At 44.0% G+C, this 13,560-nt stretch overlaps 1 protein-coding gene across 3 annotated transcripts; it reads right to left on the minus strand.

Moving 5' to 3' along the window:
- Positions 1–155: 155 nt before the first annotated feature.
- LOC135493852 (protein unc-50 homolog A-like) lies at positions 156–9,096 on the minus strand. 3 transcript variants are annotated; one of them, XM_064781473.1, is made up of 8 exons: positions 9,085–9,096; positions 5,834–6,113; positions 5,409–5,434; positions 5,083–5,148; positions 4,681–4,801; positions 4,246–4,391; positions 3,963–4,064; positions 156–1,783 (listed from the first exon to the last, which is right to left on the minus strand). In XM_064781473.1, exons 2-8 carry the CDS (start codon positions 6,100–6,102, stop codon positions 1,647–1,649), a joined length of 867 nt encoding a protein of 288 aa, XP_064637543.1. In that variant the 5' UTR covers positions 6,103–6,113; positions 9,085–9,096; the 3' UTR covers positions 156–1,646. The 3 variants fall into 3 exon arrangements, with proteins under 3 accessions (XP_064637543.1, XP_064637541.1, XP_064637542.1); XM_064781471.1 differs by lacking the exon at positions 9,085–9,096 and adding an exon at positions 8,785–8,903; XM_064781472.1 differs by lacking the exon at positions 9,085–9,096 and adding an exon at positions 7,263–7,317.
- Positions 9,097–13,560: the final 4,464 nt, after the last annotated feature.

A 13,560-nucleotide genomic window follows, 5' to 3' on the forward strand; every position in this document is an offset into this window, starting at 1 on the left:
AGAGCTAAGGTAATGATCTTTCCATTGCTGCTTTTGACTGGAGCCTTTTTAGGAGGGTAAAAAAGCTTCTCCAAATATCAGAAATGTCTCAGGGTGGAGTCACATCCACTCGACAGGCGACAAAACACAACATGATCAATGCCAGAAGTCCTCCGTTTCGTGATAAATACATTTGTTTATTTCTACAAATACATGTAACACATGACCATATGTTACGTACTTCTTCTCACACAATGTACACAATCCAGTACAGCTATTTACAAAGTTTTGGCCTTGACCATGATACCAAGGGAGTACTGAACATCGATGCTTTGAATAGGCTGGTACTGTAAACCATGAATTTTTCACTAGTGTTTCATTTTCACGGATTTCCACATGCACTACCAAATGATGATCTAAAAAGCCGGAAAATGTCAACAGTAATGCATTAACCCGCAAATTTTAGCGGCAAACATTGTGTTTACCACTAATTGAAAACCGGCGAAATCCCCAACTCTTAGCTATGAAACAGTTAACAGTATGTGAAATACAATGCAATACATACCACCACCTTCCAATTTGATGAGGAAGTGTTCAATTTATACAGCACTAGAGAAGGACACCACCGGAAAGGGGTCATACGTACGTATGTACGTACATATCTGAGCGGGGGGGGAGGATTTGGGTGGCCATTTGCACATATCGTACATTTTAACATTTTTCTTTGTACAGGGGGAGGGTCTGAAAAACGGAAAAATTTACAAACATACTTTTAGTATGACTCCAAAACAGTTGCTTGTGAAAGAACAATGTAGCACTTTTATAAGTAGTGTTGATATGACAATAGAATATTTACATCAAGGGTACAATCTCTGCAGCTCGATTTCATAAAATCTCAAACTCTAAATATTAGTTCCCATGCCCTATTTACGCCCATCATAGCCACAAAATCAAAGGTGACAGCTGATACCTGTATCTGTATTGCGTTATTTTGTGTTAGTTTTGATGGTTTTATATACCAGTTTTGCTTTCTGAAGACATTTTTAAGGCTAGGGCAAGGTAGGCCAGGTTAAGTTAAACAAACTCGCCGAAAGGATCTGACAGTACAACAAACCGTTACTCCTTATGTCATAATAGACATCAATGGTACAATAATAATGTTGCTATTGTGACTAGAGTTTATCGTGTCATTGTTAATTTCAACCAAATTAACAGACTTTGCAAGAATGCACATGAATCAACATTTCTCAAACTTGAAGCCAAAACATCACATTTTTCATCAAAACTGTCACAAATCTGCAGCAGTTGCAGAAAATATTATCAAACAGAAAAGTACTTGATCAGTATTCACCCCATCCCTAGTTGAAGACCAGCTATTGCGTTTTTCTCGAGAAAAACAACAACAAAACCATCCATGGCAATTTGAAAAGCAAACAGCCTACCATTTTAAGGCTGTGCCCTTTTCTGTCCTGCCTTTTCAGATTTCTAGCTGTATCACTAGCAGAGAGCTGATATGAACTCGACCATGCTGCATCAATGCTTATCACACAGTCACTCTAAATACATCTTCTCTTCCACATTTCACAAGCCCTATATCCAGGGAATGAGGAACCATCATTTGAACATAACATCCTTCACAGTGTAGTGTCATTGTCAAACTACTCGTTTCAAAAGACTCTATATTTATAGAAGTTACAAAGTCCGCTGCTAAGATTCCATCCAACGGCCAATGAAATCACATAAAGCAGGACCATGATCGTCATCGGATATAGGAACATCTGCGTCTTCTTCAGGAATGGCAACGCTGTGAAGAGAAGAACTCAAATATTAACTTTGTTGGCTCATGAATGGGATATGCAGGGAGTAGGATGCCGTCCAGACCACACCAGGAACTTGCTGGCTCATGAATGGGATATGCAGGGAGTAGGATGCCGTCCTGACCACGCCAGAAACTTGCTGGCTCATGAATGTATTGGGAGGGAGTAGGATGCCTTCCTGACCATGCCAGGCACTTGCTGGCTCATGAATGTATTGGGAGGGAGTAGGATGCCATCCGGACAATGCCAGGAACTTGCTGGTTCATGAATGGGATATGCAGGGAGTAGGATGCCGTCCTGAACACACCAGGAACTTGCTGGCTCAGGAATGGGATATGCAGGGAGAAGGATGCCATCCTGACCACGGCAGGAATTTGCTGGTTCATGAATGGGATATGCAGGGAGTAGGATGCCGTCCTGACCACACCGGGAACTTGCTGGATCATGAATGGGATATGGAGGGAGTAGAATGCCTTCCTGACCATGCCAGGCACTTGCCGGCTCATGAATGTATTGGGAGGGAGTAGGATGCCATCCTGAACACACCAAGAACTTGCTGGCTCATGAATGGGATATGCAGGGAGTAGGGTGCCTTCCTGACAATGCCAGGAACTTGCTGGTTCATGAATGGGATATGCAGGGAGTAGGATGCCGTCCTGAACACACCAGGAACTTGCTGGCTCATGAATGGGATATGCAGGGAGTAGGATGCCATCCTGACAATGCCAGGAACTTGCTGGTTCATGAATGGGATATGCAGGGAGTGGGATGCCATCCTGAACACACCAGGAACTTGCTGGCTCATGAATGGGATATGCAGGGAGTAGGATGCTGTCCCAACCACGCCAGGAATTTGCTGGCTCATGAATGTATTGGGAGGGAGTAGGATGCCATCCTGACCACGCCAGGAACTTGCTGGCTCATGAATTAGATATGCAGGGAGTAGGATGCCGTCCGGATCACACCAGGACCTTGCTGGCTCATGAACGTATTCGGAGGGAGTAGGATGCCATCCTGACCATGCCAGGAACTTGCTGGCTCATGAATGGGATATGCAGGGAGTAGGATGCCGTCCGGATCACACACCAGGAACTTGCTGGCTCATGAATGGGATATGCAGGGAGTAGGATGCCGTCCTGAACACACCAGAAACTTGCTGGCTCATGAATGGGATATGCAGGGAGTAGGATGCCATCCTGACCATGCCAGGAAATTGCTGGCTCATGAATGGGATATGCAGGGAGTAGGATGCCATCCTGAACACACCAGGAACTTGCTGGCTCATGAATGGGATATGCAGGGAGTAGGATGCTGTCCCGACCACACCAGGAATTTGCTGGCTCATGAATGTATTGGGAGGGAGTAGGATGCCGTCCGGATCACACCAGGAACTTGCTGGCTCATGAATGGGATTTGCAGGGAGTAGGATGCCGTCCGGATCACACCAGGAACTTGCTGGCTCATTAATGTATTGGGAAGGAGTAGGATGCCGTCCTGACCATGCCAGGAACTTGCTGGTTCATGATTGGGATATGCAGGGAGTAGGATGCTGTCCGGATCACACCAGGAACTTGCTGGCTCATGAATGTATTGGGAAGGAGTAGGATGCCGTCCTGACCACGCCAGAAATTTGCTGGCTCATTAATGTAATGGGAGGGAGTAGGATGCCGTCCTGACCATGCCAGGAACTTGCTGGTTCATGATTGGGATATGCAGGGAGTAGGATGCTGTCCGGATCACACAAGGAACTTGCTGGCTCATGAATGTATTGGGAAGGAGTAGGATGCCGTCCTGACCACGCCAGGAATTAGCTGGCTCATGAATGTATTGGGAGGGAGTAGGATGCCATCCTGACCACGCCAGGAACTTGCTGGCTCATGAATGGGATATGCAGGGAGTAGGATGCCATCCTGACCACGCCAAGAACTTGCTGACTCATGAATGGAATATGCAGGGAGTAGGATGCCATCCTGACCACGCCATCCTGATGCCGTCCGGATCACACCAGGAACTTGCTGGCTCACGAATGTATTGGGAGGGAGTAGGATGCCGTCCTGACCACGCCAGGAACATGCTGGCCCACGAATGTATTGGGAGGGAGTAGGATGCCATCCTAACCACATCAGGAACTTGCAGGCTCATGAACTAAACCGTTACACAACTTACCACTGTATCCTAAGAATGTAATGTAGGAATAATAACAGAGAGCGATGATCCACAACGTGTTGCCGAAGAATCGACCGAAGAACCAGTCAGTGTTGATCACATCTGAAATGTAAAAGGTTTTATCAGCGTTATCATTATCATTACCATTTTATGCTTCATGGTCCATTTGCGGATCTTTGCCAAAAGTGCAACCTTTTGTTCATAAAAGGCCTACGCTTTTCATGCAGTGCCATAAATAGAAATAAAAAACACACATTGCAGTAACCAGAAATTTTCTACTTACGGTTTAAAAATGGCAGCTGGAACAAGTGTAGTATCATCAACAGAGGAAAGAATGCATTTAAATGAACATCAAATGCATAACCCCATTCTACATCTGTAGTTGGCCGACCAGGAGGCGAGTGCACAAGGTATTTATTGCTGATATACCTGGAAAGAAGTGTCAAAAGGCTAGTGGTCAATTTCAAGATCACCAAGATATTGGCCAACTTTCAATTATTGTTCAGTTTGTAATGCTTGGGTCATCACAGATCGTGCATTATTCCGCTATTTTTTTTTGCCGGCTGCATCATTCTGTTTGTTGTGTGCAGGTGACCCTGAAAACATTCTGAAAACCATCTTTTCGTTTTAATCGTTGTGTTTGTCCGTCGTGTGCGCATAGCAAAGAATGTTATTTGTCTTTTGAGTACCAACATTTTATTTCACCTTCTCTACTCACCATAGTATTGTAGCAATAACGATTCCTACACCAATGCAATCGACAAATATCACCCAGAAAATGAACTTGAAGAAGGCAAGGACATGAAGACTCAACACCACGGCAAAACCTATTGAAGAAGCTGCAAAGAAGAAGAGGCTATCAGTTCAAAGTATTTCATGTTGTCATTTCTAGCTTTACAAATGATATGAACCAACCAAACATTCCAACTTGGCAATAATTTCACAGGGGTTGGCTCAAAATACCTGTACATCCAACCTCTGAATATGACTGCCAACAACATTCAAGTTCTACAGTGGTCTTCTATTAACCAATAAATCTCTCACTCCGTATCTGGGCAAGCAAAACATCACTTTATACTCTTGATTTTCCAACAATGTTTTCTAAAGTAACACAACATACCTAGCAGCCAAAAACTCAACAGAACAAGAAAGGCTGGGTCATCTCTCGCAAACTGGTCCTTAGTATCTGAAGAAAAAACCATTCAGCCATTAAGGAGCGGCAATCTGTTTCTCTCCAATCATGTATAGTCTGCAGTTCTTTTGTTTATTACCCTTGATTAACGTAATCACTTTCACCATTTGAACGTCGATGTTGAACAGCTAAGCAGATAGGTTTGAAAAGCTTTACTCCTCAAAACCTATCAGAAATAAGTTTTAAAGTTCCTTTGGTATGCAATCTGTAATCAAGTTAAAACGAACAAAGTAATTAAAAAAATGTATGCTTACTTTTTCTATACTGGAAATTTCTATATCTGTAAAAAAGGAAAACAAACTGCATCAAGACCTGTGTGAATTAATGCCCGTGTCAGGAGGCAATAACTTAGAAGGGAGGTTCTTTAGGTAAAGGTGTTCAGAAGGTGTTCAGAAGATGTGAATAACTTCCCCAAAAGTAATATTTAAACTTGGGATGTTGAATTTGTGCTAAATATAACAAAGTGTTGGGCTTACTCCACCGCATATGCCCGAGTGTTCTTCAGCTTTTGCATTGCATGTTTACGACAGATTCTTCTGTTTGGTCATTGGATAAAGCACTGGTTGTGAAATCCACACACTTAACTTTGCCAATTGTTTAAACATCGAGACTTCACAGAGACAAAGTTTAAGCTGCCAAATTAAAAATGACATTCACTGAATTGAATACATGTACTTACACTTTTTGTGGTGAAATGAACAGGTATAACATCTGCCAGAAGGCATATTCAAAGTCCATTTGTCGGAACTTGAATATTCGTTTGAGATATTTTGTTCTTTTTGCCGAAGCTGTGTGTCTGGCCTCGTGATTTCTTGCCGAATTGGGCGACATAGGAGGGCCGAAGGGCCGTCCTCCAAATGGTGATGAACTAGGCGAAGAAGGAGGTGACAACTCTGGCGGCGACATTGGCTGCGGGGACATAGGCGGCGAAGTCTTATCATAGTACATCGTGGAGAATTCTGCAATAGGATAAAAACGTTAACATTGGGTGATGGATGAACAGTTGTTCTAACTGCATTAATCCATTACACCTCATCTTTTGCTTGGTAATAGGCTAGGCCTTATTATCGAAAGTGGTCTATGATCTTCACCGTCCATGGTCGAACCATGCCGAGGAAAATAAACCGCCATGATAAATTTACCATCCATGGTCAGGCCTCATCAATGGTAAAGGGGGGCGCACATAGTCCTTGACTTTTCATATTATCATGACATGGGATGGCAGTCCATGCCAGGAAACGGGCGCGATCACGCCCGCGCCTGCAAACGCCCGTAAACTACTCCACACAAGCGCTGTCCATAACGCCCGCCGGACATTTGAGGGGCGCGTGCCGCCCGTCATAAAAAAACACCGGCGCGGTACGCCCGCCGAATCCCAGCACGATTTTGATTCATTTCCCGGTATCCAGAGTTCCATTTCGCGGAAATCTAGAGTCTCACTCAACTCGGTAATTATGCCGTTTAGCGCTGGGTACACGCCAGGCTGTACACTTTGCTATAGTTGGCAGTTGCTGCAGTGTGCGGTACTAAGCACATGTTTTGACATGCGCCTGGCAACGGCAGCATTTCATTTCGATTTCGTTCATTGTCCTGTTGTCACTGCCTGATAAAATAGGTTTTTGTCTAAATTCCTCGTTCATAATGTAATAAATTGCCATGCCCGACGGGCAGCATGACTTAGTCCTGCGACTTGCCCAGAATTTTTTTTACTCTGGGATTGTTTACAGGTGTCTCATGCGGGCGCAGGCGTGATCGCGCCTGTTTCCTGGCAGTAGTTTGCGGGCACATGCGTGATCATGGGCGCGGGCGTGATCGCGCCTGTTTACTGGCATGGCCTGCCCGCTGGACAGCTGGCGGTAGTGAAAAAAATAGTGCCCGTGGAAAAGGTTGCGGGAGTGACTGATGGTGCCCGTGGATTTTTCTCATGGCAGGCACTGGGATGGGGGATTAGCCTAGAGTTAAGAGTAGGGATCGGCATATCCAGGGGCAGGAGTCAGGACCGAAGTTTTTTAAGTGTCATATTGTCCGAAGATTGCTTAGACCTTCTGATGTGTTCTAACAATGTCCCCATTTGTTTTGGCCAGGGTTGTTTGTTCGTCATTTTTTACTTCGAAAAGGTCCAGATCCATGATGATGATGATGATGATGATGATAATCGATGCACGCAATCAATGCATGTGTTCCGCGCATTTTACCGATCTGCGCTATCTTAAGATTGCGCTGCGCATTCTTAGGATCCTATAATTGCGCGGCAATCTCGAGATCGCGCAAGGGAGTTGGGGGGTCTTGCGAGCCAATGAACGAATGATGAATGATTGTCCTGCAAATAATATAACTGACTTATTATGTTCTCTCCGAGAATTTGCAACATCAGACTGCATAAATTATGATGAAATATATGAACTATGGGTTGCCATTCCAACAATAATCTTCCGCACGGCTCATGGGCTTGAATTTTGTGAAAAGTCCCATCAACTTCTGCAATGTTACAAGAAAACGAGGACGGGAAACTTGGTGTGAAAGAAAATGGTGTCCCCTACGTACTACTATCACGAGACACTAGTCTCCCCTGTCCCACAACAACAGGTAAAACTATAGTAGTAGAATTCGTTCTATTGTTCAATGATTGTTCAGGGATTGTTAGATTTATGGTAAGGGCCGGTGTAACATCTGTGGTTGTTCCCCATGTTTCAGTGTTTCCAAACAATAGGCAGCTAGAGAGACCATGACTTTTCAATAGCAGGGATACACAGAAAAACTCGTCAATCTATTTTTGAGCGTTCCCAAACAATGAGGGGAAACACTCAAAAACAGAAACACTCAAAAACATTACACCGGGGTAAGGGGCCGTTCATAATCATCAATGTGAATAAAGGACACTTAGTGCGAAAGAAAATGTTGTCCCCTACGTTATTCATTAGACTATAATCCCACCTTTGGTGACAAAGAAAATGTCGTCCCTTGTGGAGAGTAAGTCATATCATATTCGTCAAAAAGTGTCATACTGAGATCTGTTCACATTATCAAAGGCATGGCCGCATTAATTACCACTGCTAATTAGGCTTCTGAGATGATGGTCAGTAAATATTGGTCAAAGTGTCATAGTGAGATCTGTTCACATTATTAAAGGCATGGCCGCCTTAGCGGCTTCTGAGATGATGGTCAGTATAAAATATTGGTCAAAGTGTCATAGTGAGATCTGTTCACATTATTAAAGGTATGGCCTGAGGTACAAAATACAAATCAACCACTCGACAGTCAACTTTGGCCGGTATTAAATTAATTTACTTTCAGCATCCCATAGACAGTCACATGACAGTAATGTGACCGTTGGTGTAGCAAAAAATTAGGTGAAAAATAAAGCTACCAATGGCAATGCAAAGCTGAACATGTAAAAGTATCATCATCTCTAAAATGCGCAATCGGCAAAAAGCGCACGCTCACCCTTGCGCGATCTCGAGATTGCCGCGCAATTAAACGATCCTAAGAATGCGCAGCGCAATCTTAAGATGGCGCTAATCGGTAATTAGCGCGGAACACATGCATCGACATCGTTCGTTCGGAAACCCAAGTCAGTGCAAAATGAGTGAATATGATAAGGAATCCAAAGTATATATAGGATAAACCTACACGTGTAATGCGTGGAGGACAAAAAAATAACGACCAAAAAGTGTTGGTATACGTGGAAAGTAATGAATTTTCTTCTTCAAATTTCACATTTCAACATCTTCCAACTTGTCAACTTTTTTGTCTTGTTAGGGGGTGATGTAGCATTACGTGACAACCTCTAGACCATAAATAGAATTTTACACCACAGTTTGCTGTAATTTGTACAATTTGATCTTAAATATAAGTATGTTATTTTAAAACTTTAGAAATGAGGGAGCTCAATGAGAGGAATAGGACAAAATGTGGACTGAAAAATATTACAGCAGAGAGCCATAAGACAGACAAAAATGACACATTCCCTTCCCACAATCCAACATTCAATATGTCCAGCGCCCATGTTTTTGCAAACCGTGCACCGGCGAACAAATTTGAAAAAAGGCAAATATCTTGTTCTTTTCCCACTACTTGACATTGTAGATCAGGTATTTTACTCAGGTCCCTGATCTCCAGTGTTGTAGCAAGTGACTGATCAAGCGTTTTTGTATTTTTATGCAAAACAACCGTTTGTCCGTGAATAGATCATAATTGTTGATGAATTTGACACTGAAAGTAATCCTTTCAAATACCGGATTTGTCATTGTTGGTCCTGGTTCTGGTTCTCAAACCTCCAGCTGGAGTATGGCGCCGATGAGTGAGTGCGCTAGCTATTGCAGGTTTATTTGTTGAGCGCAACCTTGAAACTTAACACTAATAACAGTAACACTGTTCCGGCTTCTGTTTGCAGTCCGCAGTAATTTAAATTAAAATTCCAATCTGGTATTATTGTGGCATGGAGGAGAATGGCATGGAGGACAAATTGCAGTCAGCATACAAATGTGGGCACAGCACCGAGACTGCTCTCCTTAAGATCAAATCTGCCATTGATACTGCTCTGGACCAAGGGAGGGGTATGATTCTCATCCTGCTTGATATGTCAGCTGCAATGGACTCAATACCATCAATCATGGCATTCTACTTAAACGCCTTGAATGTAGCCTGGGTATCACAGGAAAAGCCCTGGAATGGTTTGAGTCGTACCTTTCCCTTCGATCCCAGACAGTTGTCATTGAGGGTCAGATGTCAGACCCCAAACCACTGCTGGGTGGTGTCCCACAGGGCTCAGTGTTGGGCTCACTTCTCTTCTCGATTTATATCCAGTCACTTGGAGAAGTTATCGAGAGACATCGCATGTTGCGACATTGTTTGCAGATGACATCCAGCTGTACGACAGCTTCCATGTTTCAGAACATGGTCTCCAGGATGCTGTTGCTAGGGCTGAGGCGTGTGTAAGTGATGTACGCAAGTGGCTTGGCCTAAACCACCTCAAGGGCAATGATGAGGAGACAGAATTTCTCATCGTTGCTTCAAAACGTAAACTGTCGAAGCTCAAGCCACTGCAGGTCATTAACATTGGACCATCCGCTATCCAGGCTTCTGCCCTAGTCAGGAACCTGGGAGCAATTTTCGATGAAAATATGGAAATTTCTAAACAAGTGTCAAAGGTGGTCAAGGGTGCTTATTTTCAAATTCACAAAATCTCAAAGATCCGTAGACACCTTGACAATAAAACTTGTGCCCGTGTAATTAATGCCCTTGTAACATCAAGATTAGATTTTCAAAACACCTTACGTACTATGACTCCCAGAGTGTGAACTTTCAAGACTACAAAAAGTTCAGAATGCAGCTGCTAGGCTTCTAAGTAAGACCAAAAAGAGGGAACACATCACCCCTGTACTGAAGGAGCTGCACTGGCTGCCGGTGAGATCAGGTATCCAGTATAAATTGCTACTGCTGACGCATCAAGTCTTACATAATGACCAAAGCCCGGAGTACCTCAAGGAGTTCCTCAGACCTCGTGCCCCGGACCGCAGGCTTCGGTCTTCCGAGGACCAATGGCTCCTTTCCATACCACGGACAAGGGGCGTCCTCCGAGACAGTTGCCTGGGGAACTTGGCACCCAGGCTGTGGAACTCACTTCCGGTCTGGATGCGTGATCCCATTGGCACCAGCGCCTTCAAAAAACATCTTAAAACTCACCTTTTTATTGAACACTTCGACACCACCACCTAGATGTTTTAATCTCTATGAATGTTTTATTCTCTATGTACAATTTTCTCTTTTACTATGTGTTGTTTTTTAAATTGTACAGTGCTTTGCAAATGATTTTCATTCAAAAGCACTTTTGATATAATAAATTATTATTATTAATTATTATTATTGTTCTTGGAATATGCGCCTGGCAGAATTAGTGGTACTGGCAGTTATAATGTTTCATTTTGCGCTATTGACAGATCTGGTGTTTGACACATTCCTTACAATGTCTACTGCCTCTGCCGACACGGCCTCTTTCCCTGTAAACACATTGTAGAGGAGAGTTAGCCTTTGGTTCTACATTCTTTCCTCCAGAGTTTTCCATCCAAGATCTTTCTGGAGGTGGGTCATACTCCTGGTTCTGCTATAGTTGTTTGATCTTGCCATTGCCATCATTGCGTTATATGCGAGCTCCTTTATCTTGGGCGGGGAACCCTTCAGATTCCGGCGTAGGAAGCCAATGACTCTGTTTGCCTTTTTAGCGGTGGATGTAACTTGCAGTTCCATCGGAGATCGTCGGCAAATGTCAATCCCAGGTACTTGGCCTGGTTTACTTCCTTTCAGGAGTTCTCCAGCCAGACTGTAGAAGCCTGTTATTGGTTTCCTCGACCTTGAAGGTCTCATGATGTTACACTTCTTAACATTGAAACTCGTATCCCACAGTTCGCCCCATTCAACTGTTTATCGAGGTCTTGCTGTAGCGCTAGTTGGTTTCAGGGTTGGCTCTTTTTTTTCCCTCCTAGCCACTTTTTAGCCAAGTGGCTGTCACTTTTAGCTCTAGCCATTGCCGATCGTTTGTCCATCTTGGGGCCGACCCATCCCACAGTAACATGTGCGAGAATGGCAGCCCGCCAGTACTGAGACTGGCAAATCAACGAACGATAGCAACCACCTGTGACAGCGCGGCCGCCCGCAAATATGATGACGTTTGACAGACTAACGATCGTTCCTTGGTGCATTTGGTGTGGAAGTGGATCTTTTTGATAGACTTTGATCAATTTTTGCATAACACTATTACTCTCTCGCCAAATCATTGTAATTCAAATTGAATTCGCAAAATTTTTAGCCAGACATTGTTTTACATTCGCCTCTCATGTGCAGCATTCGCAAGTGGCGAAAATGCGAACGGGCACGCCAACCCGAATGACTCTGTTGTCGGTACAATAGGCAATCATCTACGAAAAGCCTGGATTTTGAACAGACGATAGCTGGTAGGTCATTGATGCGGAGCAGGAATATTAAAGGCCCTAGTACTGTCCCTTGTGGTACACCGGACTTTACTGTGACAGCATTGGAACTGATGCATTCAACCAGGGCTTGCTGGTTACGCTAGGTTACAGTCCATTCTGGAATGTTCCCTCTCATTCCACAGTGGGATAGCTTCCCCAGTACCTTTTTGTGTGGGACGGTATCGAACACTTTCGAGAAGTCCATTATCACCATATCCACTTATTGAAGTGTTTTCAAGATTGTTTTGGTGTTGTGTGTAATCTGGTAATCTTCCACCAGTTGAAGGTGGGTTTCTAGCTAGATCTTAGCGTGACATCAGTTGAGTTTGTTTTCAGCAATTACCTTACAACGAGCTTCGCAACAAGAGTGTTTTCGGGTGGGTAGGTATTGTCACAATCCCCATATATTCCAAGCCGTGTTTTAGGGTTCATTGAAATTGCTGAAGCCCGGCACTCCCCAAGCAGGTTGCGGATCCTGCCTAATGTTGTCTCTGCCTCATTTTGATTTTCCTGGTATCGTCCTTGGGTTTCTCCTTCATGTACCTTCTTCGGTCGATGAACAACCATTAGTCGCAGTTCCACCTATCATAAAACCCCGTGTTTTTTCAAGACCCGTGTCTTCGCCGTGTGTAAAAAAACCCGGGGCGCACTTACACCTATCAGTGGTGTTAGATAATGGTTAATAGCCCCGGCGACAGGTGCGCTGTAGGTAGGGAGCTCTCCTGTGTTTCTTTCCCGTTGGAGGGGAATTTCGCATGCGCAATACCGAGGCAACTACACCGCACCATCTGTCGCCAGATCTTAGAACTTGCAATTGCCGTGTCTATTCAGATTCCACCTATCAAAAAACCCGTGTTGAACACAGGTCTAAATTAGCCCCCGATTAGCCCCATCGAGCTTGATGGGGCTCATAGACACGGGGATTTGACACACGGGTCTATTTAGACACGTCAATTCATAGGTGTAAGCGCAAAAGACACGGGGATTTGATAGGTGGAAGTACGACTATTGTATTGGTATTGGTTTTGCTAATGGGTGGAACATCTGTGATTTGCTAAAGACCTCCCCGGAGACCTCTCTCCAGGCGAAGACCACCTGTTGGTCGTATCAAGCAAATCCGAGTGTGATGACGACAGAAAGAGAAATTTACGATTCATCCAGCTAGCTCCAAATTTGATGAAGTCCGTAGAGAGTGTGTGTATACGACTTGTAAATGCAGATGCCCCCTGGCTTGTGTTTTAGGTACTTCCCTTGATGACTTATACATGCAGCTATGCCCCTGGCTTTCGCATGGACATTGTATGTGTGTATTACTGCATTCAAATCCCAGTGAACTTCAGTAAGTTGTAAAAGTTAAACATTCAGGAGAGTGAGACTATTTTTCAGTTTTAATTTGTGTTTATTCCAAAATTCATTTATCATTTACCTTTTCTTCCAA

This window comes from Lineus longissimus, chromosome 9, assembly GCF_910592395.1.
Source record: "Lineus longissimus chromosome 9, tnLinLong1.2, whole genome shotgun sequence".
Classification (NCBI taxonomy): domain Eukaryota; kingdom Metazoa; phylum Nemertea; class Pilidiophora; order Heteronemertea; family Lineidae; genus Lineus; species Lineus longissimus.

What these genes read in the sequence shown, in the direction of transcription:
- LOC135493852 (XM_064781473.1), bottom strand. Translation starts at nt 6,102, where the DNA reads ATGTACTATGATAAGACTTCGCCGCCTATGTCCCCGCAGCCAATGTCG. An exon ending in GTTGAGTTTTTGGCTGCTAG is followed by an intron (nt 4,802 to 5,082) that starts GTATGTTGTGTT and finishes TCTTCTTTGCAG; the next exon opens with CTTCTTCAATAGGTTTTGCC. An exon ending in GTTATTGCTACAATACTATG is followed by an intron (nt 4,392 to 4,680) that starts GTGAGTAGAGAA and finishes ACTTCTTTCCAG; the next exon opens with GTATATCAGCAATAAATACC.